Genomic DNA, 25,843 nt, shown 5'->3' with positions numbered 1-25,843 from the left:
GCTTCCAGAAATCTTTTATTATCAAGCATTTATTATTTTATTATTGTGCCCACTGGTGACAGGACAAGAGTCAGCGGGCGCAAACTGAAGCACAGGAAGTTCCGTCTGAATATGAGAGGGCACTTATTTACTGTGAGGGTGACAGAGCACCGGAACAGGTTGCCCAGGTAGGTCATGGAGTCTACTTCTCTGGAGATACTTAAAACCTGCCTGGATGCCATCCTGCGCAATGTACTCTAGGTGATCCTGCTTGTCAGGGGCGTTGGACTAGATGATCTTCAGAGGTCCCTTCTAACCTTGGCCATTCTATTTTTTACAAAGAGACCAGGAATTTGATTATACACTTTTATTTTTTATTCTGTTCTAAGACAGAGAGTCTACTTAACAGAAATTTGAGTGTGGCCAGCAGGTCATTGGAGGTGATCCTCCCCCTCTACTCTGCCCTGGTCAAGCCTCACCTGGAGTACTGTGTCCAGTTCTGGGCTCCCCGGTACAAAAAAGACAGAGATCTCCTGGAAAGAGTCTAGCGGAGGGCCCCAAAGATGGTACGGGGCCTGGAGCATCTTGCCTATGAAGAAAGGCTGAGAGACCTGGGTCTGTTCAGCCTTGAGAAAAGAAGAATGAGAGAGGATCTTATTAATATTTACAAATACCTGAAGTGTGGGAGACAGAGGGATTTGGCTAATCTCTTTTCAGTGGTTTTGGTTTGGTTTGGTTTGGTTTTTCCTTTCACAGGGGACTACAGAGCATTAAAACCCCTAAAATAATAAAGAAAAACGCAGCGGCAGGGGGCGCGTTAGGGGAAGCGCGAGCGCCAAGCAGGTCGGTAGCTGGTAACGGCCCCGTTCTGAACGCCTGCGACGGGAAAAGCCCGTTCCGGGCCCAGCCGGGGCGGGCCGGCAGCGCAAGCGCGCCCCCGTGCGGGGCCTGCGGGGCCTCGGCCTCTGCGGTAGCCGCGGCGGCCCCTGGCCCGCGGCACCCCCGTGGCTTTAACGCGCTGGGGAGGCGGTGTTCGCGGCGGGAGCGGAGCAGGAATTTCCTCGAGTGTGTCTACAACGAGGAGGTAGGCCTTGGCCTCTCTAGCTTTCAGTGGAAGGGTCGTGGCCGCTTGTGGTTTTCTTTGCGCGGAACATATTTAGAGGGAATATTGGCTTCTCTGAATCCAGGGCTGTAGCCAGCAAGACCGTCTGCATCTTGTCACGTTGGTTGAGAATGTCAGGGTTCCCTATTTATGTTGCACTGAATTTCCCAGTGTAAAGCTCAGGCATTAAATTGTAAACTGGACTGCTTATAAAACAGCAGCTTTACATATTTTACTGCTTCAGGCATGCAATAGCATCCTGCCTTATCAGGGAGACTGATTTTGATTAAGTTTGATTAAGTTTGTCCAATTAGGCTCAGATGGCAGGAGAAGTATGGCCTGAGAGAGGTAGTAGGTCCAGAACACCCTGGACCAGCAACTTGAGAGACTGAGCAATCTTGAGCTTACTTCTGTGTGCCTTGTAGTGTTATATAAAGCTAAGATTGCATTGCTGTCTATCTCACTAAAGAGGTAGTCTGGTCCTCCAGTCAACAGGTTGACTGGGGAGCGATGGGGTCCATCCAGCACAGGGCATCATATGACTAATAAATCCTATAGGAGAAAATTGCATCTGTCTCCTCACCCCAAAGAAACATGTATGTTTAGACTCAGTCTTTAACAAAACACTAGCATTAAGTCATTTAACTTGAAGCTAGGTGCTAAACAGCTCATCCTTGCTTCAGGCTAGCTCTTCAGTTTTAGAGCCCCATGTCAGTCCTCCATCAGCCTATGTAAAAGGCAGGAACTCACCTATCACTCCACTGCCATCCATTTTTAAAAGAGCGTATCTTAAACAGGGCTGTCTGTCCCTGTGGCTTTTAATGAACTGACCACTCCATTTTCTTTTTATTATTATTATTATTTTATTTTTAAAACATGATGAGACAAGACTCTGTGAGAAGACATTCCCCTGCCCCCAGGCAAAAGCAGTTCAGGCTATTTTTAATCTAATGAGCAACAGTATCTGTCATGGTGTACACTTGTATTCTCATCTCCGCCCTGAGTTGTTAGAAGCCTCTGCATTGCCACGTGCGTATTGGTGCACTGAAGTGATGCAGAGTCTGCATCATAATAGCAGAATGCCAATTCAAATTGCTTAAGCTCTAAGTGCAAGGGTGTGCAGCCAGGATGCAGGAAAACTTTTCTTGAATAACTTGTCAACGTGACAGATGACAAACGAAGTCACCAGGTGCAACCTAATATGTGTCTTGGGTTTCCTCTGGACCTTGCTCAACAGCCAGTAAACACCACCACATACCCTTGCAAAGGTCCACCTGCTGTTCACTAGTGTCTTGCCATGCAACAGTTGGACGCAATGTGGCATGAAATGAAGTGGTCTTTTAGTGAGGACTTCTCTGAAAGGTATCATTTCCCTGAGGACTTTAGGCCTGAAGACTGCTAAGTATGTAGGGTTGGTCATATGTTCCTCTTGCTTTCCAGAACGGTGCTCAGTAATGCTGACCCTGCCCTTCAAGTTGCTGTGAGAATAATAAACATTTTTAAAGGCAAAATAAATTATTTAGCTAACAGGAATATACATGTGGATGATACGGGTGAATGGTTGACAGATCGTTCTTTGGGGTCAGGATCATGTATCCTATGCTTGATCCATGGATTGGAGGTTGGAGGTTGGACTCAATGATCTTGAGGTCTCTTCCAACCTAGAAATCTGTGTCTGTGTCTATCCAGAGACTTTGTGCACTGAGGGCCTCAAAGTGTTCAGCCATCGTGATAAAACATGCAACGGTTAGCACCCTTGAATAGGTTCAGGGTGGTGATGGTGGGGTAATTTGGCATGTTTTTTTTTTCTCTCTGACATTTCATGTCGGTATATTTGCGCTCTTCACTGTGGATTTAAGAGTCATAAAGGTGGGTGACCTTGAGAAAGAAGCTGCAGGTTTTAAACAGAGAAGCTACTCTTCTTCTGAATCACTTTGTAAGGAAATGAATAGCAGTAATGATTACCATGTTTCAGTGGCACACCACTTAAAATATGGAATATAAAACACCTTTTCCAAAATTAACCACAACTAGGATCAAGGTGCACACCAATATATAAATAGTAGAGCAAAAGTCTATGAGCAATCACAGGTGTGGCTTCCATATGTGATTCAGAAAAAGTAATGAGCTGTGTGGTTGAAAATAGGCATTTGGGCGGGGATTATGCAAGGCCTGAATTACAATGCAGGATGGGTGGGGATAACGCCTCTTTCAGTTTATACAAATGCTAATCACAAACTCAGCAGCCAGAAATCTCTGCAGTGGTATTTAGCAAATATTAATAAGTATAATTAAATTTTGTGTGCTAGATTTTCATTGCTCAGGAAGTATGAGAAACAGAATCTTTACCGTAGGTTTTCTGTTTTAAATGAATAGAAACAGTTTAGGAAAACAAGTTATCAAGAAAATAAAATATTAGGCTGGACGGGGGGGGGGGTGGGGAGGGGAATGGGCAGTTGTAGAAATATACAGTTTGTACAACTATTAGAAGTGTTCATAGGGGCCACAGTCTATAGTCATGATTTCGATGGATAGGAATTGCACCAAGACTGGTCAGGGCATCATCTTAATCCTGAATTCCAGGATTAAGCTGATATACTATCAGGTTGGACACCATCAGCAGCTACTCCCTACTGTAATAACTGCCCTTGCAAAATTGGTGGCTTTGTCCTGGACTGTCGGGATACTTTCCTTTAACATTTCAAACCTACCACATCATTCAGACTTTTAAAAACAAAACAAAGGCTGCAGCAGAAGGAAATGCAATTTCAATGACAGCTCTTTTTGTGGTATTTGTACAGTAGTAACTGTACCTATTGCAGTTTGGGAATGAATGGAAAACTAATAACAACAGCAATGCCAATGATCAATAATTTTAAACTATTATGGAATTTTTCTATCAGTATGATCCTAAATCAGGTTTATTTATGTTTAGATTTGTCTTTTATGACTCAAGAGAAACTGACGATCAAAAGTTTTTTAAATGACTTCCCGTTAAAGTTGTGTGATGGTCCCTGATGTTAACTGTTTAAGAACAAGTTATCATAGTGGAGAAATTCAGTTAATGGTGTTTTCCAAGTGTACTGGGTCTGGCTAGGATGGAGTTAACTTTCAGCCCACTTATCACATCAGGAAACTGTGGGAAGCATTGCCTTTCCTTAGTTGCACATCTTTTTTCATATAGACTTTTTTTTTTTTAAATATTCAGGAATGAGTAGACAACATGAACACTTGCAGGAAAGGAGCATACAGTGTTTTGTTTTTTCCTAGAAGAAAAAACTGCAGTGGAGGTTAAGTTAAAAGTCTCAAACTGATTGGAATTTCAGAAAAGGTTCTGTCAGACCATTCAAATGCACAGATTTTGTAATGTTTTTTAAGCTTTTCAGTGCTATTAATACAAAAGTAGCTCATGCTCAGAAGTAGATCTTACTCTGAGGAAGTAAAAAGTACTTTGCTGCTTCATTAGCAGAAAAGGCTTTGGCCCAATGGCTAGAGAACCATCACTGCTAAAAGAAGTGAAAATAAGTACTGGGGGATGGGGAAATTGTAACAAACACACCATTTTAAACTGAAGACACGTTCAGCTGTTAGTCTTTGGCTTGTATTGTGCAAATACTAAGCAATAGCAGGTCAATGTGACGTGTAATGAGTTATAGGATGGCTCAAACTTACAGTTTTACTTCATCCAAATAGGGCTTTATACATCCAGTAGCACAGAATGCCTGGGCTGGCCTCCCTGTCAAGATGTCAAGGTTTAATTTCTCTGTGTACACTAGGCACTTAGCCCATGAGGAACATGGCTCTTCCCTGAACGCTCAAGTCAAAACAATCTAATTGAAAGCAAGGAAGACATTTACTGTGGGATATCTGGATGGGGATGCTTTGTCCCATGCAAGAGTGGGTTTGCTACTAACTTGAGAGTAAAAGTTATTAAGGGCTGAACTGAGACTTGTGGCTTTTGAGAATCTCAAGTTAAGGGAGAAAAAGCGCAGTAAGTGCAAGCACAGGAACCTAGGCAGAAAAGGGGGTTCCAAGTACCAGCAGTGGAGTAGGACCCAGAAACAAAAGCTGGAAATGTCCAAATGCTCCTTGAACTCCAGCAGGCTTGCTTGACTGCTTACCCGTAGAGCTTGTTCAGTGCCTGACTGCCTTCTCAGTGAAGAACCTTTTCCTAATATCCAACCTGAACCTCCCCAGTTCCATGCTGTTCTCTCGGATTCTGTTGCTGTCCCCAGAGAGGAAATAGATCAGCACCTTCCCCTTCACTCCCCTTGCAAGGAAGATGTTGGCCACCACAAGTCCTCCCCTCAGTCTCCTCCAAGCTGAACAAACCAAGTGACCTCAGCAGCTCCTTGTACATCTTCCTCTCTAGACCCTTCAACATTTTCATAGCCCTCCTTTAGAGGCATCCTATTAGCTTTATGTCCTTCTTATACTGTGGATTAGGGTTAAAACTGCTCGGATTTACGGGGAAGGTTGCAAGTATTAATTTCATTTTCCACCTAAGAAAAATCCAGATGGGAAACGGAGCTTTTTGTAGGATGAATAGTATTGTCAGCAGCCTTGCATAAGATTAGATAACTTTATGTTGTGGAGGCCAATCTTTGTGTGGGTTCTTACCAGTGCTATGGCACAGCAGGAGGTTTTTAAGCACTTTTAAGTGTAACAGTCTCCTTAGCTAAAAAAAAAAACAAAGTAATTAGGCATTACTGAAAAGCTACACCTGACATTTTTTTCATCAAGTATAATTCCAAGGATGGTAATAACCTGCTTTATTCTGAAATAATCTCATTCACAGAAAAAGTGATGATTCCAGACTGCCAGATCAAGGCAAGTATTTACCTGCATACACAGCTAAGAGATCAAAAAACCATGATGCCTCTTCATATTTTCAGCAACCTTATCCATGGCTCAGGTACTACAGTTAAATACATATATTTTGTGATGAATATTAGTAATTGTTTTGCTTAACATGAAAAACAAAACGAAAACAAATGATGTTATACTTGAGCTTTTTTTCATATTCAGAATTAGTAACTCCACCCTCAAGCACACAATATAGTTCCTTTTTTAACAGTTGAAAAATTGAAGTCAGGGACACTACTGTCCTCTTTTCTGTAAGACAGTACCTAACATGGTATGGGTGACTTCAGAAGTAACAAAGGCTATTAATCTTGATAGGCCATACAACTTAATCTTACAAGATGTTTTATTGCCAGCAGACTATATGCACCAAGCTGTCAGGTAGTAAAGAGGAATTAAAATTAATTTGTGCAACATGAATTATTGAACACTTCCATGTCAATCCTAAACGCAAGCTGAGGTCAACATTTGTTGCATATTTAACATTTTCCTCTTTGAATTTCCCAGTAAATGCAAAGCTCAAAGGAATAACTGCATACAATATTCAATGAAGCAAAAACCAAAATGTATCATAAATAAGTATATTATAACTTTATTAAATTCAAGACATGACAATATTCAAAATACAAAGTGAATTCTTCTTTATTCAATACTGTACATGATGCAGAAATATCAGTGCATTTCTATAGCATGTATTTCACCTTCATTTAGTCTGTACTAAAACAAAAAGTAAGCTTTAAAATAGCTCAAACATCTCATTCAGCAGTTTAAATTGTAAACAGCTTGTTTGTTTCTGTTAGGAGGAACATATTCATTTTCATGTACCTCTGTTAAAGAGCACCCTTTCTTTTGTGCTTATCTGTAAGAGGATAAATGTAATCAAAATGAGCATGAGAAACTGCTAACAAATGTGGCACTTCAATTAACTTTACTGGAACACTGAGGCAGAATGAGGAAAAATTAAACAGCAAGAAGCAGTGCCTGAAGCAGAGATAAGATTGACACTGTTCATAAGTGGAATCATGTTTTTTTTCCTCACACACTCCTCCTCTCCTAAAATACTGAACAGAAACCAAAACACAAGACCAGCTTGTGTTGTTTGTTTTTCGTATACTCAGAATTTCATACTCTAGATGAGCATGTAGTTGTTGCTGCCTACCTACTAGCAGTCATATAGCTGCTCATATCCTCTGTCACTTTTACGACTTTCACATCTTTCTAGGATCAAGCGGGAAAAGAGCAGCAGCAGAGGCTTAGCAATAGCTGGTCCATGTCTCTCCTAGGAAAACCTGCAAAATTGAGCCAAGTGCCTCTAGTAACTGAAAGAATCTGCAAAGCCTAACTCAATTCCAAGCTGCTTCATTGTAAAAGTCTGTTAGTTTCCAATTAGGTTGTAAAATGGACTCATCATTCTAAACACATTTTAGTTATTCTTAACAAGTCTTTAAGTGGATAACTGATCTTGCAGTTACCTTCTTAGCAGGTTGGCATATCATAGTGAAAGAGAATAGAATCTGTTCTCAGCAGTTACTGGGTTAAAAAAAAATGTTTTGGAAATGCCTGATACAAAAAATGTACTGCATTATCTGCTCTGTTGTCAGCTTTATAACTAACTCATAAGCAAAGCTAGATTTTTTTTTTTATAACGTGACTACCAAATACGTTAATCTAGGGTAGCATATAACTGGCCAACTGTGACTACTATCTCTCCATACGTTTCTATGGAATCTTTGTAAGTTTTCAGCTCTACATACCAAGACAAAAAACAGTCTTAAGAAACATATCAGAGATATGCAGTATAAGAGGACTTTACCATCCACTATTTAGTTCTCAGAGGATCAACTTGTACTACTTCATTATTTGAAAACCTTAAGAACTTTGTAACACGATACAATTTTGCTCCATCCTCAGCAGCTCAGCTGTGTTGTGCTCCCAGGGACTATGGAGAAACCACGTAAGACAGATGTTTTCGTTTGAGATGACCAGTTATGTCCACTCTAGGTTTTGAGTCCAGTTTTGTTGCGGATGAAGTAGCTACACAGTCACCAGACCAGGACTGCATCTCCATGTTAGAGCTAGTTTCTTCTGCTTCTCTGAAGAACTTCTCATACTTGTCCAGATATGGAGGCCTTTCAGGCAGCAGGTAGTAGTGTGTTGAACTGGCCTTCTTACCATTTTCAATAATTGGAAGAATGCAAGGGACCTTGTTGGAAGATCCTTCGCTATTTTGTCTTTGCAGAGCTTTGGTGCTGACATATTTAGGATCAGGTGCAAAACTCTGGGTGGGGGGCATAACCCCATTGAGGTATGACGGCAGGCTTTTAGGACTCGGTGTACGGGAATTACTCCGTGACAGAGGTTCTCTAGGGGGCACTTTGGGAGGCCTATCTTCATCACTGTATGCACTAGAAGCAACTTCTGCTGACCACCTTCTGTAATCTGGTTTGAGAGCCCTTGGAGGTATGGGAACCCTAGGTGGAATCTCTGGTTTATCTTCATCAGAGTTTGGAGAAGACCTGTTTAAGTACCCAGATAGTCTCACTACTGGTTTATTAAGAGAGCCAGCTGGGCCTGAATGAGACCTTCGCAAACGTCGATGCAGCTGCTGTGGGGGAGGATAAATACTGGATGTGTATCCATTTAGGCTTTGTGTGGGGTTGGTATCTTCTGTTTTTGGTCCTGCTGGAGCATCAAAATATGCATAGTTGATTTGTCCACAACCCCTAAAGCTCCGCCGGCTCGGAGCACTGGATTTAAAAGGAGGAAGTTCATAATCTTCTAACAAAAAGTCAGTATCTGAACTAGTCAGGAATTCCACTTCTCTGTCAACCTCATCTGGAGTAAGATCCTCCGAAATAGGCAGAGGGGGTAGTGGCCTGGAGCTACGGTCATTGGAAGATGCACACAGAAACTGAATTGGCCCATTTTTTGTTGGCATGTGAGGAGGTGTTTCTTCAGAAACATAGCCTACAGCTAATGACAGTTTACTAAAGCCAGGAGCAAGATAGTCTTCACATCTTGAAATTGGCTGTTCATTTTTGGGACTTACAGGAGCTGGACTAGATTTCTGAGATGGGACCTGGATACAACTTTCAGCAAAGCTGTGGTTGCTTCTGGAAACATGGTTGGAAGAGTGCCCTAAAAAGGTGAGAAAGTCTTAGAAACTTTTCTAAGTAATACTTTACCACGTGACTTTCCCACTGCATATTTAACTATTTCCTGTAATGCAAGAAGTAGTGCCTACTTAATAATGCCAGTAGCAAGCCTTAGGTCTCGTTTAGTTATGTGCTTAATTAGGACAGCAGCTGATTACCTTATTGTTTCAGGCTAGTGCTCCAGTTAAATGAGGTAGTTCAAGAGACCTCACGCATAAACAATAGAACAGAGCTGTAGCTATGAAGATTTTAACAGACATACCAAATCAGGAGTATAATGGAAACTCAGAGGCTTGTAAATACAAGGAAAAGTGTGGTGTGTGGGTTTTTTTTGCTCACATCTAAAATGTTTTTACTGTTTTTAAGTAGTATTTTGTTGAAATGTCTGCATTCCCTCGCCAGAGGGCAGCCTTATATCCAAAATCAGAAAGCACTTATTATCTTACTGAAGACTTGAAGATTTTTTTCCCCCAAGACACATCCATTACACAACCTAAAGATATATGTTAGTCTTTATACTTACCAATGGATGGTAAATGTTGCTCTGCTGATGAATTCAAGTTATATGCCACTGCTATAGGGTCCACATTAAAGAAAGTACTAAAAAAATAATAAAAGAAGTCTTCATTGTAAATAAGCCACAGATTGGTACTGGTAGAATATTCTCAATACTTATTTTCATATATGTGAAATGCTATAGATCAAATTTTACACTCACTTCTCAAATCCACTGTGGCTACCCCAGCAGGTTTTCAGACTCCCCACACCTTGATTAGCATGAAGAAATCCATTTTTTAATGGGACTCTCATCTCCTGAGCAGCAACTCCCGCAGCTGACATTGTGTACTGCTCTGTGATCAGTCTCCCAACCCTAGAAATTCAGTGGGTGACAGACTTGCTGCAATTTGCATTCCCTGAAAAAAGAGACAATTATCAGAAATGCAAACATGAGTTGACCTCCAATCTGAAATTTCAAAACCTCAAAGAATTAAATAGCTCTGTAACAGTTTTTCTGTCCCCATTCATGCCAGAAGGAAAACTTTACAAAATTTCTTACTTTGTCTCTGACTGTAAAACTGAAGAACAAAAGATAAGTTCTCTTACATGGAATTAAACTGTATAGAAACAAGACAAATGTTCAAGTAAAGCTACTGGTATATCAGAACTGTGCATCAACAACTTCAGTTCATATATATAAACTGCCAGATACTCGAACAAATTTAGCTTACCAGAGCAATTTAACTTTCTAGTAGACATCTACCTATAGTTATGTTTTTTTGCTAATGAGTTCATTGATTCCATTGTATCCAACACATAATAGCCTAACATGTTTTTAAGTGCTACCTTAAGTGGAATAACAAGTGGACTTTTCTCAAATAACAGCTCCAATAAACAGAATTACTATTTTGGTCAGAATTCCAGAACTTTTTATATAGAGCAGTCACTATTGTAAACAATTTTAAGCATCAAAATACTTTAAAATATGCTTGAGTCTTCTAGCTACTTATTTCAAACAAGTCAGAAATCTAGTGACTTGAAATAACCTCCATTTAAACTGTCCTGCTGTGTTCAGATTTACTTCAAATGTGTGAACAATGCTTTGTCTGGCCTGTTTACAATAGGAAAAAATGTATATTGGAAATTGCCTTAAATTCAGTAAGAAATCGTAGTCTAAGGAACAAGTTGACTCACAGAATTTTGTTTAGGAAACTGAGAATGTATTATCTCAGGAAAAGAAACAGTGTAAAACTAGTCAACAATTCTGAAAGCAGGAGAAGGTTAGTCCTGGTCTAAGCAAGGATGTTCTTTGGGTCTGCTCTTCATCTACGCAACTATCCTATATTCAGCAGATACACTATGGTGTTATGGCTGGGAAAAAAAAAAGAGATTTAATTTGCACCTTTCTCAAGAATATGACCAGTTTATTAAAATACTTTTTTTCCCTGAAGAAAAAAATCCACTTCAAGAAAAGTCTCAGCCAACAGTTGAGAGCCAGCTACATCAGTGGACTAAGCGTATCAAGAAAACCTCTTCATGGTATGGTACCACAAGAAAACAGGGTACAGAAATAAGTAATAGCTTATGATAAATCTGTTCAAAAATAGGTTAATTCTTTTATGCAGACAAGTCATCTTGTTTTTCCTTTAAGAAGAAAGATCCATTATACCTATTTGTAATATGAGGAATGGGAAAACTTCTAAGCAGGACTGTAAATCAGGTGTCCCAGGATTAATTTGCAATCTAACACCAACACTTGCCTTTTATAAATAATTGGTTGACAAAGAACTCTGTCAGCCTTTTCCAAATGTTTTCTTAATCGTGACTGTCAGTGGCAACACTTGTGTCAACAGAAGTGCTTTTTATTTACTAGCTGATACCAGAATATTCCAACCAGCAACTTAACAAGAATTCTAGACAGGAGGCTATTGGCTTTACTGGAAGTGAGCAAGGGCCCAACCAGTGTTTGGACTACAGTGTTAGAGTCTTGGTCACATCTACTTCTGCCCTTCTGATTTTAGTGAAGAGTACGTTTTTCCTTTGCAGATAATCTCCTTAAAAGCTAGCTTAAGCCAGTTAATTTTTGCACTACACAGTCCAGTTGGACTCTTTTCAGTAATGTGAACTGCAGATTTTCAAAGTAAAATTAAATATAAACATGCAGTCCCAGGAAGTAATGACATAGTTATGATTAGCAAATGAGTTCAGAAAATCTCCAATAGTTCTCTAACAGCAGTATCTTCCTTCTAGTTCTGTAAGTGCAAACAGAACCAATTTCTATGGTGGAAGAGAAGACTGAAGTGTTTTTGATTAAATGGATTTCTTAAGAAGCACAGTACAAATATAGCACCATTTCTAATTAATATCTAATTTATATCTTCATAACACAATTTACAAATAAGACACCTATGATATCAGCTTACGCTATACTGAGTAATGATTTTTTTTAATGCCTCACAGATTCTAGACTATTAGTAATGAATCTGCAAATTAAACATAGGAGAATGAATTAGTGAACTTAAGAATAATGTCTATGAAGGAGTTTGCACCTCTAATTTTTTTTTTGAAGTCAGATGTAAGTTACAAGTTTAAATCACTGGTACAGAACACTGATTAGTCAGCAAATGACAGTACTCCACCTCAGTGAGCATGCAAGATCTGACAAGACCATGAGAGAGACATTGATTATGATACAAAAAAATTGAGACAGGAAGGGGGGTGGCATTGCTATAGTTTGAGAGCACATGTAATGTACTTGCTATGATAACATACAACCCTTGCAGGGCTTGGTAAGAGGCCCAACCTCCATCAGATCCCACGCCAAAACTACTGCTAGTAATTACTGTGTCAGCTTTCTAAATGCTGTCTAAATCTCAGCTCTCAAGACTGATAGTTGCACAATTGCTTCTCTGAAATCCCTCTGGCATGCTAAGCACAACTTCTGAAATGGACTTAAATATTTACATACTCTAGCAGAAAGTAATTTTCACTTATTTCAATTGACTATTTTTAAAAATAAAACACAAACACGTTTTGCAGCCATAAAACTTGCCAGCTTCTACCAATAACCTCTTTCTGAACTCACAGGTGACTTGTCACGTTTCAATGAGGAGCTCTGAATGGACTGAGTTAAGAAATGGTCCTCCATGCTTCAAAAGTTAAGGTATGTATGTGCTCCTTCACTAAATCACCTACTTATACTTTTTCAGTCCAGAGTCTGGAGAGTTGGTGCTTACATTGTAAAGCATGTGTTTAAACAAGCTTGTTTAAACAAACAGTACCTTAAGAGGGACCCATAAGGTTATTTAATTGAGAAGTGCAATCTCTACATTTTATATGCAGTCTTCTTTCTAAAGCTGAGCAGTACATAATTTCTAGCAATTGGTTTAAAAAAAATTACACAAGTCAGTCAAGAAAATATAAACACCAACAGTTTCCACTCTAACTTGTAACTGTTGGTCCAATACTGCCTCCTTAAAGATTTAAGGATCTAAATTTACCATAAATAAAATCAACCTAAATTTGCAAAATAAAATGGACACTAAGCAATAATGAAGCATTCTGTATCTCCCATGCTTGTTTGCTACTCATTTGCACAATTTATGTTCCTCAAAATGGGTTTCCAGTTACTCTGCTTGTCTGGCCTAGTTATGCATAGATTATGACACTTACAGAGAGATCGAGTGCTTTGAGTGCACCGATTGAGCACTTTGGGTGCTTCTGAAGGTGTTATAGTTTGTGTTATTCAAAAGAAACTTGGTTAGTTCAAAATACAATTATAGCTAGTAATCACTACAGTGTTGATACAAGCCAGGGCAACTCAAAGGTTTGAGAGTACATTAGGAAATACAACACTATCCACTGTAAGGCAAAGGGGAGAATTTTTAATCATTCATGTGTGCTCACATTAACCAATATTAATTACCCTAAAGGATACGTTTAAACTGAAAATTGTCAAATGTACCTGTTAACAGTAGGGTATTTATACAGTGAGGAATGGATATGTGAATATATCAGGAAAATCTTGAGAAGAAATGCTGAAACTGAGTTACATAAAGCATCCTCAATACAATTTTCATACTGATTTGTTTCACTAATTACTGTTGCTATACCACAAGTATTCCTCTATTTAGATACTAAGAAGCAATTGCATATATCTTTGTTCATGACCTATGGCTGATCACAGACTTTTGTTACCATTTCCTGCTCAACGCTCCAACACTACCAAGTATTTAAGTCAAGCCAGTTTCATAATAAACCAAATTCTGGTTTGCACAATAGACTGAACAAGTCCCAGAATGTTTCACTTAATGGATATGGATGCAATTTGCTATGAAGCGTTTCTGAATACCTGTACAAATTTTGGACAAATTTTATGAAGGCAACAATCCTAATAAGCAGCTTATACACTTCTTGTTAAGACACGGGAAAGGAGGGGTGGGGAAAAGACCTACTTACCACTTTTGGGAGGGGAAAAAAAATATAGCTACCTTAAATCTACAACCTATTTTTGTTCACCTTGTTCACATATCTTTAACAAATCTCAGAAGCAATTCACAGGAGGAGGGGCACATTTTTGCACTACAAGTCATCCACTCTACCTAGCTGTTCCTTATTTGACAATGTGATGTAATTTCCTTTTTTTTTTTTTCCTTTGACTTTCTGGTTAACGTAAGTACCTGAAATAGAGTCCCCTTTTAATATTTAAGTATGTCAGACTTCCAACTGGACATTTAAAAGCCTGAATTACCTTACTATACTTTCTGGAGTTCCATATACCTAAAAACGAACAAAGAAAACAAAGGGAGGGTGGAGGGTGGAAGTCACCACCACCACCAAAACCCAAAACTAACAAAACAACAACAAAACACAACCCCCCCCCCCCAAACAAACAAAGAACCCCCACAACAATAAACCCTTTGTTCTCTAGTGGTCATATCAACCCTTAAGTACTTTTGTCTTTGAAACCAGATAAATGCTCAGTGACTGACAACTAGCAAGAACGATCTTACAAGAAGGTTGTTTTAAATCTATTCATTTAATGCCTTGATCTTATTTACTAGGCATCTAATAAGCTCCACTGTGCAATTTCACAAAGTAAACTGTGTCCCAGAAATAATAAAAATAAAATAAAAATAAAATAAAAATAAATATAGGCCCCCGAAGATGTTCCATCAGAGGAACTTTATTCTTTAGGGTTATTATACAAATGAGGCATATTTGTAACTTTGAGAGTTTTTACTATATATTCTCTCAACCACAAATGGACCATTCTGCTGTAGAGTGTTTAACATGACCACCTAGTGCAGACAGATAAAAGTGCTGCTCAAATCATATGAGGTTGCAAATACAGTAAATTCTGCGGCTATAACCCAGAAGATGATGGGCATAAATTTAGAGACGGATCCACACAGACCACGTATTGAGATCGTAACAGTCATCTATTTTGGAATGTACTTCAAGAACTGCACTTCATCAAGGAGTTAAGTTTATTTAAAATCTGGGCTACCATTTCATGGTCCTACACAGCAACTGGGAGGAACCTGTAAATTGCCAGCAGAAAACTAATAATTAAATAGTAAGACAATTGCCTTGCCTCTGCTTGTCAAATTTCAGATGCATGTTTAAGGCATGGTACTTCGTCCTCTTGAAAATTTTCATGTGAATATAGCCAGCTTACATTCAGGAAATAAAAATTCCTTTTTAGCTGACTCAGTCATAACCATTGAATTAGACTTGCTGTGATAAGTCTTAATTCTGTTTTTCATTACAGAAAAGTAGAACTGTTCTCCTCTGAAATAATTCCTATATTGCAGAGGATGACAAAGGGCTTTACCAAGAAGCCCCCTCAAAAAAATTGGCTTTTATTTAATAAATAAATAAAATGTCCCATATCGGAAAATTGGTAAGGAAAGAAAACTAAGTCTAAGCATAAAGTAACATGGGTGAATAGAGCAGTTTTGTTTCCTCTGCATCAACTTCATTGACAAGTAGTAAAAATTTCAAATGCATTTGTGATGCAGATACATTGTTCACCTGCCAATCCTGTGTGACAAAGATTCAAGAATCCACAAACTGACCAAATGCACCTTGTCACCAGAGCCTTTACCATGCAGTTTATCAATACATAATTAAGTATTGTTACCCTTAGATCGATCATAACAAGATTTAGCTTATTGCTTCAGCGATACTGCACATGGTTCTTAGTCAGTTCACTAATGGCACAAGATCACTGAAGTGTCAGAGTCCCTACGGACTGCTCACGCTGCGTAACTACTACAGTGCGCATTCACGGAGTGCACACATGCTTAAGAGCTACACTGTAAATGCTTTAAGAGTACAGTGATGTCTCCAGATTTAAACACCACAAAGCAGCTATTTTTGAAGATCAAGGATGAGTATGTACTGGGGTGCTAACTCACGAAGAAACGTTTATTCTAAATTAAGCCATCCTAAATTAAGAGTGCAAAGCACTGAGCCTAAGCCCACAACGCGACCTCAGTTTTTGCTCGAAAGATGCAGAGAAGAACGAGAGGAAACCGATGCCGTGTCGGCTCAGGACGAAAACGCGCGGCACGCCGCGTTAACTTCCAGGAACGCCAGTACGGGCACCGCCGGCTCCGCGCGCGAGTCCCACCCAGCAGCGCTTCAGCCGCGTGAACGTCGCCGTTCCCCGCAGAGGCGCGCTCCTCGCCGCGGGGAGCAGGGCGAGGATCGCGCCCAAGGCGCCTCCCCGCCGAGACCCCGGAGGGCGGCACGGCCGCGCTGCCCCGCGCGCCCCCTCTGCCAGGGGGGCGGCAGAGAAGCGCCGCCGCTCTCGCCCGGCGCGCCCCGCCGCCTCGCTCCGCGCCCGATGGCGTGGGCCGTGCCGCGCCGGGACCGCGGCTCCGCGCCAGCGGCGCGGCCGGCTCCGACGCCGCGGCCCAGCCAACCCCTGGCGTCCCGCAGGGGCCGCCCGTCCCGGCCCCCTCTCCTCTCCCCGCCGGCGGGGCCCGACGCGGCAGCGAAGGAACGGTCCCGGGCCGCGGCCGAGCCCCGCGGGGCGGCTCAGGTGCCCGGCGGCGGGAGCGGCCTTGGCCGGCGCTGGCCGCGGGGGTGCCCCGCCGGCACGGCGACGGCCGGAGCGGGGCGGGGGGAGGCTGCGGTCCCGCGGGAGGAGCACTCACCCCGAGAGCGTCACGCAGCTCCGCATGTCCCCGCGCGGCCGGCAGCGCCACACGCATGCGCCGAGCCACGGCAGCGCCCGATCACTGTCGCGGTGCGCGCGGACAACCGCTCTTATAGCGGGAGGCGGGGCCGCCGGGGAGCCCCGCCCTCGCCCCGCCCCCCTCCGCCTGCTGCGCACTCGTCAGGAAAAGCCTTAAAGGGGCGACGGCCGCGCCAGGGCCTTAGCAGGGAGGGGGGAGCGCCCCGGCAGCTTCCAGGCAGGCCGGTGCTGCCGAGTGCGGCTGGCGGGACCCCGGCCCTGGGCCGCTGCCGATGCTTCGCCGCCTCCGTCGCCGAGGCGCCCCCCGCCGCCCAGGCCTCCGGGCGGGCCGCCCCCGAGCGGAGCGGAAGCCGCGTTCGCTGGGCGGGCTCCGGCTGCCGCTGGGCGGAGGCGAGCGGGGCGCGAGGCCGGACGGGAGCTTCCGCCGGCAGCGGCCGCCGCAGGGAGGAGCGGCGCGAGCCGGCGCTGGCGGCGCCTCGTGGGCGGCGGCAGCGCGGGGTTCGCGCCCGGTGCCGCTGCGGGCGCCGCTGCTCGGCTCCGGCCGCCGGGAGCAGTGGGCGGCTCCGGGAGGTGGCGGCGCCCCTTCCGGCGGGGCCGGGAAGCGGCGCTGACTGACAGCCCCTGCGCGCAGCCCGCTCCCCGGGGAAGCGGGGTCTCTGGGGCTTCGTCGGGCACGCACACGCTCGCTTCGCCAGAGCCCGCCTGTGTCCGTCCCTAGCGATCCGCGCAACTTTCCCTTGCAGACGAAGTAATCCCCGTGGGTAACCAGCGCCTCCTTCCACGGGGCCGCCGGTCCCGCAGGGCGGCGGGGCGGGCGGCTGCCCTGTCTGCTCCCCTTGCCCTCGGTCTGCTCAGGTCCTGTCCCTGACTGCCAGTGAAGTCGCTCGGCCGCCATACGCGAGCCTGCGTGAGGCTCTCCCCGCCTGCGGCGAGACACCGGCAAGCCCCGGGCCTCGCCGCCCTGCCCGGGCGGGGGGCGGGCTGGGTGACGCCGATTCCTTCGGTTTCAGCGCCGGGCCCGGGAGAGGCGCCCGCTTTGTCGTCTGCCGCCAGCGGGTGCTCGCTCCCCTCCTCCCGACCCGAAATGAGCTGCCGAAACTGGGAGATGCCGGGCAGACGCTGAGGTCCTGCGTTATCCGTCCGTGTCCGCTGGTGAGAAACGTTACGGCTTTCGCGTCTGTGCTCCTCTCCCTGCTGGTAGTGTGTTTCTGTGCGATAACAGTGCCTTTGTTTGAGGAGTAACTAGTTCTCCCCTTGACTCATTTGACGTTCAAGTACGTTGCGGTCACAGGGAAGACTTAACCTTCGTCATCACCAAATTTAAAAACAAACGAACAAAACTTTTCACTTTCATAGGAATTGCTGCTGTGAACATTCTCTTTCCAGGACTTTGTCCTGAGATGAATTCATTTTTACGTGCAACGATTTATTAGGAATCTTGATTAATCATATGTGAATTACCACAGACTTGACAGTGTATTTGGTGTCCAGAACTAGCATTTGTGATGATAAACTGTAGTGACTAGAGCAGTAAGATTCTCAGTGGAAGGTGTTCTGTAAATATAGCCTTTTGTGAGCATTTGTAGGCGATACTGCATATTACAGCATAAACGATGGAAACCTGTATAGATTTTTTTTTTTTAATTGTAATTGTTTTAAAATCAGTTTTGCTCTACAGTGCAGTCATTGCTTTGGTGATGAAAGAAATGTCAGCAATGGACTCTAAAATTCCCAGCGCTGAGAACTACTAACGATAGTTTAAGAAAACGCATCCACTATACTCCTTGAACTGGAATACATATGACCAAGAAGGAAAAATACTTGATTTCATTTCACAGCTGAGTTTTGGTTTTCCTTTCCACTTTTGCACTATGTGGAGCATGCCTGCAGTTGAAAATCCGTTATTTGCCTTTGTTTTTAGGGACAGTAAGGTATCCTACTGTATATTTGTATTATAAGAACTGTTGTTGTGTTGTACCAATGAAGGTGATGTGCAAAAGGATATGAACTTGGAGAGATTTTTTTTTTCCTTTCCCTTAGATGTGAGAAATAACGAAGAGGTCCTCTAAAGCTGGCTCGATGTGTAAGCAGATGAGAGAAAGCAAAAGACAAAGGGGGGTGCAAGCCATCCAAAGAAAAGAATAGAGCAGACAAATGAGGTTTTGGTTTTGGTGAAATAAAACACCCTGTGTTAGGGTGAAACTGCGCTATGTTGTGCCCTGGTCCCATGTTTAGACAAAGTGGCAACTAGTGGTGATGCCTTACAATAAACTGTATGTGGTCTAAGACTTATTCCAAATGGTCTACTGTATTTCTATTGTACTGGACTTCAAGACTGTAGTTGGTTAAATTTTTCTGTGGATGAACTGCGCATGCAGTGTGAGTTATTTTGAATTTAAATTGTCCTGTTTGCATAGTTGTGTTGAGCAGTAAAGTGTTTGTTTTGTTTTTTAAATTCTGAGATGTTGATGTATACTCACTGGTGGTACAAATAATCCTAAATGTTACAGTGAATGGATATGAGACAAACTTTTTTTAAAATGCATTTCAGAACATTGCAGTGACTTCAATAGGACAAACTGTCACAGTAGTCTTTTGTTGGAATTTGAGCAATAATATTTGCTTGGCTTTTTAACTTGTTTGTGCGTGAGAAACTGGCTCAGGGTAGAGCATTCTGTCTTTCCCTGGAGATGATGCTTACCTAATAGCCCCTGTGCTTCTATCAGCAAGTCTGGTTTTATTCTTTTGGATAGTTTAGAAGTTGAGTCAGGTGCAAGTAATTGATTTGTATTTAATTTTTTCTTCTTACTGTTAAGCGACTCTACCTATGGTCTTTGTTCACTGAAATCCCTTTGCCTTTAATTTCTGATTGTTTAACAAAAAATATTTATGGCTTTACTTGCTGTTGGAACATACTGAAGAAGTAAAACATCATTAACCGTTGACATCCTTTCCTTGTAATAGATCATGTACCAACAGTTACATTCTCGTCTGTGTCCCTTCATTGCAATATGAAGTATTTCAGGACTCTTAAAACACCTCACAGTTTTGTTGGCATGTGTAAACTACTCCATGCAGTTTGGTAATTGCCTTAAAATCTAATTCCTAAATCTTGGACATTCTGGATGTTTAATATTAACCAGCTTAGTATTACAAGATATTCTAAGTCTGTATTGTACCTTGCTTTGGAGGTGGATAACAGACTTGTCTGCAGATAATAAATGAAATGTCTGAATTTTGTGGAAAAATAATATTTTGGGCTCCATACTGCAGAGAGAATCCCTGTGATACTGGAAATGCATTGATCAGAGTTGTCCTATTTCTAGCTTGCTTTGCAGTGTATACCTTCTTACTGATTTGATGCCCTTAATATTTCCTGCTTTTAACACTTACGATTCTCAGCTGCTATTTTTGTTTGTTTTGAGAGGAGAGTGTCAAAAATAAAAGTAGCAACTGGAGCAGTGAAAGGCAAAATCTCCTTGGGGAGCTACAAAATGATGAAAGTAAAACTTTGTAATGAAAGACTAACATGGGAAGTAACATACATATTTATTATAGAATGTCAGATTTAGCTCTTATATGGCCATCCTGGAGATCGTTGTGATTTTTTGGTAAGCCAACTTCTGTAAACAATAACTTCATTTTACGGTAGCTGCTGCTGTGTTATAGCTTAATCCTACTTATTCATGGAAGCTGCTCTTTTCCCTTTTCCTCTAATTTTTAGTAAGTGTACCTCCGGTCTGTTTACCTGAAAGGCAGTAAGTAGCTTAGATACTCTTCTTTCCTTTCTTGTAAAGGACTAGAAAAGGCAATTATGGTCAGTCATCAGAGAGGAAAAACCTCTATAAAGAGAGGTAAATAAAGTGTAAGTTGGATGCTGCGGTGCTAGTTTTTGTGTGACTGGTTATGTGAATGAGGGTGGCGTACATACAATTCTATAGCACGTCCAGAGGTGCTTCTGCAGAGCTGAGACAATCTATCGCTTTAGTTATTTCAAATGTAGGATTTATCAGCGCCTTTAGTAAGGAGTCAGTTGGGAAAAGAAAACCTAGCAAAAAGCAATGCAGAAGGTGGTCTGTGAATAAACCTTTCCATCACGGAAAGTTATGAATTTTATCATTATATGATAGTTTAAAGTTCAACACATCAGCCTTTGCTTGGATACTGACTTCCACAATGAATGAGTTGTCATATTCCTCATCTCTTCCCTAAAAATCACGGTCTTTACCTCAAGTAGAATCAAGATATGCCCAGCAGAAATGAAACAGTGTGATCATTACATAGTTTAATTTCATATGTTTTATTCAGGTCCTTATCTTCTCTTCTGCTTTGTGGTGGTCTGACTGTGTCTACATATGAATTCTGAGGTTAAGGAGTCTGTGTGGTACTCTTACTATAGTGATGCATGCATTATGACAATGTAAGCAAAATAAAGAGAACAATAGAACTTAGTTACCTAAGTTTTCAACCTATCAACTTGAAGTGACAGAAATCAACTGGAGCATCTGTTAATCTGGAGGAAATCATAACACAGACAGGTTGCATCAGAACTGCTTATCTCACTGAATTGGTAGCGAATCAGAGGCTATCACGCAGCAGTTGTAAAGTCGTGCTGGTACGTGAGTAAATAAATTAACTTGCCCATATTACAAGCAGATAAACTTTATACCTCTTCTTACTGTACAGGGGGATGTTATGCGGTGTACTGTGGCACATAATTTGGGGTAGAGAAAGACGTGGGTGTGTGAGGAAGAGGCAGAGACAATGAGTTTCATTAACGTGTAACCATAGGTAAGCAGTGCAGACTCTTGGATTACAATGGCAACAGTATACTACTGTGCACATCTGATGCTCAAATTCTGTCTTATACAGGGCCCATTATTCAGGCTTTATATGAACTCACCTTATACAAGACTTTTTAGCTTTATCCAATTGCTGTATTGCCTCTTAAGTCATCTGTAGAAAATGACACAGATAGGAAATCTTTTATGCTTCAGGCACGTGGAAGTGGTTTGTTGTGCAAACGTACTGTTTAAAGTGGAAGTACGGCATGGCTTTTGTGAGCTCTCATCTGTGTACCTTCATTAAATGTGAATGCTGCAAATGCCCGAAGTGTTACCATGAGTTGAAAAAAAATACATGCAGATAGACTGATGAAAGAAAAATCCATTAAGGCTGTAGAGGAAGTGCCTTGTGTCAGACTGTTCTGAGAGGACATAGCCCACTGCCCTAATCATCTGTTGTTTTCTTTTTTCCCTAAGCTAGAAGCAATGTTGTCTTAGATGGACCTTGGATTTGAGCCAGCATTTGGCTATTCTTAGGATGTATCTGTATTTTGCTCTCCCTTCTATATTTCAATCAGACATTTTCATCATGTTCTGCCTATGTGGGTACACAGTGATTAGATTCTGCATACAAAATTCAGCTTAGGTCCCTGTCTATGCAGATTGGCCTGCCCAGGGAGGTGGTAGAGTCACTGTCCCTCGCAGTGTTCAAGAAGCACCTGGATGAGGTGCGGAGAGATACAATTTAGTAGCTTAGTGAGTAGTATTGGTGATAGGAGGACGGTTGGACTAGATGATCTTGTAGGCCCTTTCCAACCCTGTGTTTCTATGATTCTTCCAGGAAAGGACTGCTCTGTTCTTTGAGTTTGGAGTCAGCAAAGAAGGGAACAGGATTAGGAGAGTGCAACAAAACACTTTCAGTGTAAGGGTTTGTTGTTGTAAATGAGGAACATATGTTTATTTCAGTGGTCAGATTTGTATGAATGCAGTTACACCAGGGAGGTACGGGGCAGAATGAATGTGCTGCATTTCCAGTTTAGCCAGAAGACCCACAGAAGGGAATGAAAACTCATGGGTCAGTAAAGGAGGGCTAAATTAGAGGTTAGCTTATGCAAGTGTCTAGACAGCAAATACAGACATACTGCAAAAGTCAGTCTGTCAGGGAGTGGAGAGTCTAAATTAAAAAGCCATTTCAAAGGCATGTTGCCTGGATGGGGTAATCATGTGCTCAGACTTCTTCAGTACACAAGCATAAGCTGAGTGAGGGAAGAGATCAAAAAAGGACAAAGATTGACACACATTCTGTAACAGCTTAGACTGGAATGGAACTTGATAATTTAAAAATAGCTGTTTGTTCACACTTGTGTTTCCCAGAAGTGGCCACAGTCACATCTGTTTTTTTTTTTGTTTGTTTGTTTTTTACTATCCATCCTGTAATATTGGAATGCTTTGGAGAAATATTGCTTGTATATTGCTGATGTAGAGACATTGTTATACAGACCTCCCAGACTGAGTTCATTTTTGCTTTCAGCCATGCAAACTGGTTGTCAAAAAGCCTAGCTCTACTATGGTAGAATACCTGGAGCTTGTTTGTTCCCTGTCATAGGGAATTGTTTCAGGGCACTGTTGAGAGACTTTCCATAGCGGAACACTGGGAGGATCAGCAGAAACAGAGGAGCTGACTCAAATCCCAGTCTGTGTGCTTCTTTACAGAGCCAGAGGGCTTGCTGTGAGCTGATTGGTTCAAACTATGTTTTTATGCCCTTTAGGCGTATTGTTTCCACAGGAGTGTAGTGTTTTGCATCATAATATTTTGGGGGAAGTTTCTGGAATCTATCCACTTGCAGTGTAAGGTTCTGCAGCATGGCTTAAGTTTTGATCCTTCCTGAAGAACATAGGATAGTCTGTTGCTGTGATCTACTAGACTGTTCCTTTTCCAGTGTACTTTTTCTTCCACAGTGAACTCCCACTACATAGATGCCTTTCTTGCAGATAATCTAAAAGGGTTGAGAACAATAGGATGTATTCACACAGTATTTTGCAGGTAGACATTGGTTTTGGTGGCTGTTCTTCCAGAGAACTAGAAGCTATATGATTAGTGGTTAGTAGTGCTTAGCTTGAGCTATTATACCTTATCTTGTATGTTGGCTTTGATAAATGGACGAAGTGAGCTTGCATCTGAAAGCTGCAAAACACCTGTGTGTGTGTGTGTCTTTGTGTGCGTCTGTGTGTTTATTACCCCTTCCAGGAAAGGATTTCTCTTCCTTGCTGCAAGAGGTCTCAACTGTTTTGCCCATTGCAGAGTGTTTGAAACAAGGGGCTCTGAACTGGTCCTGACACAAAGTAAAGTTTGTTTATTAGGCTCTATCAAAGTCACCAAGATAAGGAACGTGAATTAGATCAGGTACGCATCAGTGGAAGGAGCCAGTCCCAGGTGATCCCATGCACTGCAGTGTATGCTGCTGAAGTCATGTATCTACTGAGTTGATCACCTGGCATAATGTGTTGTGTAGCATCAGATGTATGGATTGCTGTGGCCAGGCTCATGTTTGTCAAGACAGACCAGGAACTCTTCAAAATAAGTAAATGTCAGCACCTGTAGACGTTGGGTATTTTGTATTGGCAAGTCTAGAAGTGCTCGGTCTTTTAAAGTCTTCATAACTGGTTGGTAGACTTGAGTGAGATTGAAAGGAGTGATAGTAGTCAGTTCTTTGATTTCTCGGTGCCTTTCCCATGGTTTGCTTTATCATTTTTATTAATGGCAACACCACAGTCAGCTCTTTTAATAAAATTGTTTATGTGCAGAGAATTACTAATTGGCATGGTTTGTGTTCTCTACAAAATAAATTGTAAGTAAAACTGACAGCCTAGAAGGATAGCTTACCATTAAAAACATAACCTGTGAAAGCTTGGGCTCCCTTATCTATCTATTTATGAAACTTCTGAAAGCAGGGGAAGGGATATTTCAGATTTTACATGAGCTGAGAGTGGAGTAGTGTAAGAGTAGGTCTGGCTTTGGTGAGCCAGGGAGGTAAGAGTAGACTGAGCAGAAAGGCAAGTGTGGGGTAAAGATCAGCTGGTTCTCATTCTGAACCAGTGATTTCAGTTTAAAAGCTATATATAGAAAAATGGTATTTGGAAACAGTGTGAAGTGTATCATTGTAGAAATTAATAGTTCAGTAACTTGACTCCCGAACACTGTAAAGCTAATTTTATTTGTATTTGAGATTCTGCCTAAACAGCTCATGGGGAAGAGGACACGACAGTCCACTGTCCAGTTTTATTTTGAGATGTGTGTATGTATTTGCACTACTGATCCTTTACTATGGACATCCCCATCAAAGTGAGACTGTGCTACTGGATTTGGCTCTGTTTTTTTAATCATGTCAAAATCTGACATACAATTTCAATATCTATTTATGACCAACAGTAATAATTCCAGAGGCTAAAGTTTACTTCCATAAGTACATTTTTTGTGCATACTAATAAAACACTGATTTTCTGAGAAGCTGAGCACTCTAGGACTTAATGATAAAGATTAAGCAAAACCTATGAATTTCAGCTCCTTACTTATGTCTGCACTTGGAATTAAATAACTGGTATTTAAAATACTTATTTGGAAATAATTTTAAATGCTGGTATCTCTAGTCCCCTGTCTCTACTCAAGGTCATGTATATGTGACTTAAATAATTTTTGCGTAGAGAAGAAACTAAGGTCATTCCTTCCGAATCAGGTTGCATTAAAACATTTCAAATCGGACATCTAAAAAATGGAGGCATGAGAATAGCTTTTCGCTCCTAAACATTTGTGTCATTAATGTGTACATACACACGCACGGTGTCTGTATAGGACAGCTCTTAACTACACTTGTGCATAGCAGTATTGGCTGCAAGCAGATGAGAAAAAGGGAAGAAAGCTGATCACAGTAATTCTCAACAAACTTTTTGTGCATTTTGTAAGCTCTTCAACTTACAGAGATTTTTTTCATTTCAAAATTAATTCACTGGTCATATTTATGTGGACAGGAAAAGTTTCCTCTTACGCTTGCATCCTACCACAGACCTTGTTTCAAGTTACTCAGAAATACTGCGGAGTGAACTTTTGTGTTCAGTTAGTACTTCTGAACCTTGTAGCAGCTGCTGGAATTTGCAGCTGTCACTAATGCAAGTTGGCAGAAAAAGCAAGACTGGCAGATAGTAGAAATTCTGACAGTGAGATATCTTTGTAGATAATTTGATTAAAATGAGTTATTTT

The 25,843-nt window shown here is 41.8% G+C and overlaps 2 protein-coding genes across 10 annotated transcripts in view; one reads left to right on the top strand and one right to left on the bottom strand.

The window, feature by feature from the left end:
* Window positions 1–6,082: 6,082 nt before the first annotated feature.
* On the bottom strand, window positions 6,083–16,904 carry ERRFI1 (ERBB receptor feedback inhibitor 1). Of its 2 annotated transcripts, none has more exons than XM_035557769.2 (4): window positions 16,764–16,904; window positions 9,818–10,013; window positions 9,623–9,699; window positions 6,083–9,082 (listed from the first exon to the last, which is right to left on the bottom strand). In XM_035557769.2, exons 2-4 carry the CDS (start codon window positions 9,937–9,939, stop codon window positions 7,884–7,886), a joined length of 1,398 nt encoding a protein of 465 aa, XP_035413662.1. In that variant the 5' UTR covers window positions 9,940–10,013; window positions 16,764–16,904; the 3' UTR covers window positions 6,083–7,883. The 2 variants fall into 2 exon arrangements, with proteins under 2 accessions (XP_035413662.1, XP_050570930.1); XM_050714973.1 differs by lacking the exon at window positions 16,764–16,904 and adding an exon at window positions 16,095–16,286.
* A 480-nt stretch (window positions 16,905–17,384) lies between these two features.
* The window catches only part of SLC45A1 (solute carrier family 45 member 1), a 79,355-nt gene continuing 70,896 nt past the window's right edge, over window positions 17,385–25,843 (top strand). For 4 of the 8 annotated variants that reach the window (XM_035557762.2, XM_035557763.2, XM_035557761.2 and 1 more), the window contains exon 1: window positions 17,391–17,956. The gene's annotated coding sequence lies outside the window, so the exon portion shown is untranslated. Of the gene's footprint in view, window positions 17,957–25,843 lie in introns of all 8 variants that reach the window. The other 4 variants (XM_050714969.1, XM_050714971.1, XM_035557764.2 and 1 more) reach the window with 4 other exon arrangements.

Source organism: Cygnus atratus, chromosome 21 (genome assembly GCF_013377495.2).
Source record: "Cygnus atratus isolate AKBS03 ecotype Queensland, Australia chromosome 21, CAtr_DNAZoo_HiC_assembly, whole genome shotgun sequence".
Taxonomy (NCBI): Eukaryota; Metazoa; Chordata; class Aves; order Anseriformes; family Anatidae; genus Cygnus; species Cygnus atratus.
Note: the sequence above shows the minus strand (reverse complement) of the source record. Positions and strands in the feature narration are given on the sequence as shown.

Excerpts from the sequence above, each read along its gene's own strand:
- ERRFI1 (XM_035557769.2), bottom strand. The coding sequence starts at position 9,939 with ATGTCAGCTGCGGGAGTTGCTGCTCAGGAGATGAGAGTCCCATTAAAA. Across the intron at positions 9,700-9,817 it reads AGCCACAGTGGATTTGAGAA|TACTTTCTTTAATGTGGACC; the intron begins GTGAGTGTAAAA and ends TTATTTTTTTAG. Across the intron at positions 9,083-9,622 it reads GCAACATTTACCATCCATTG|GGCACTCTTCCAACCATGTT; the intron begins GTAAGTATAAAG and ends TCACCTTTTTAG.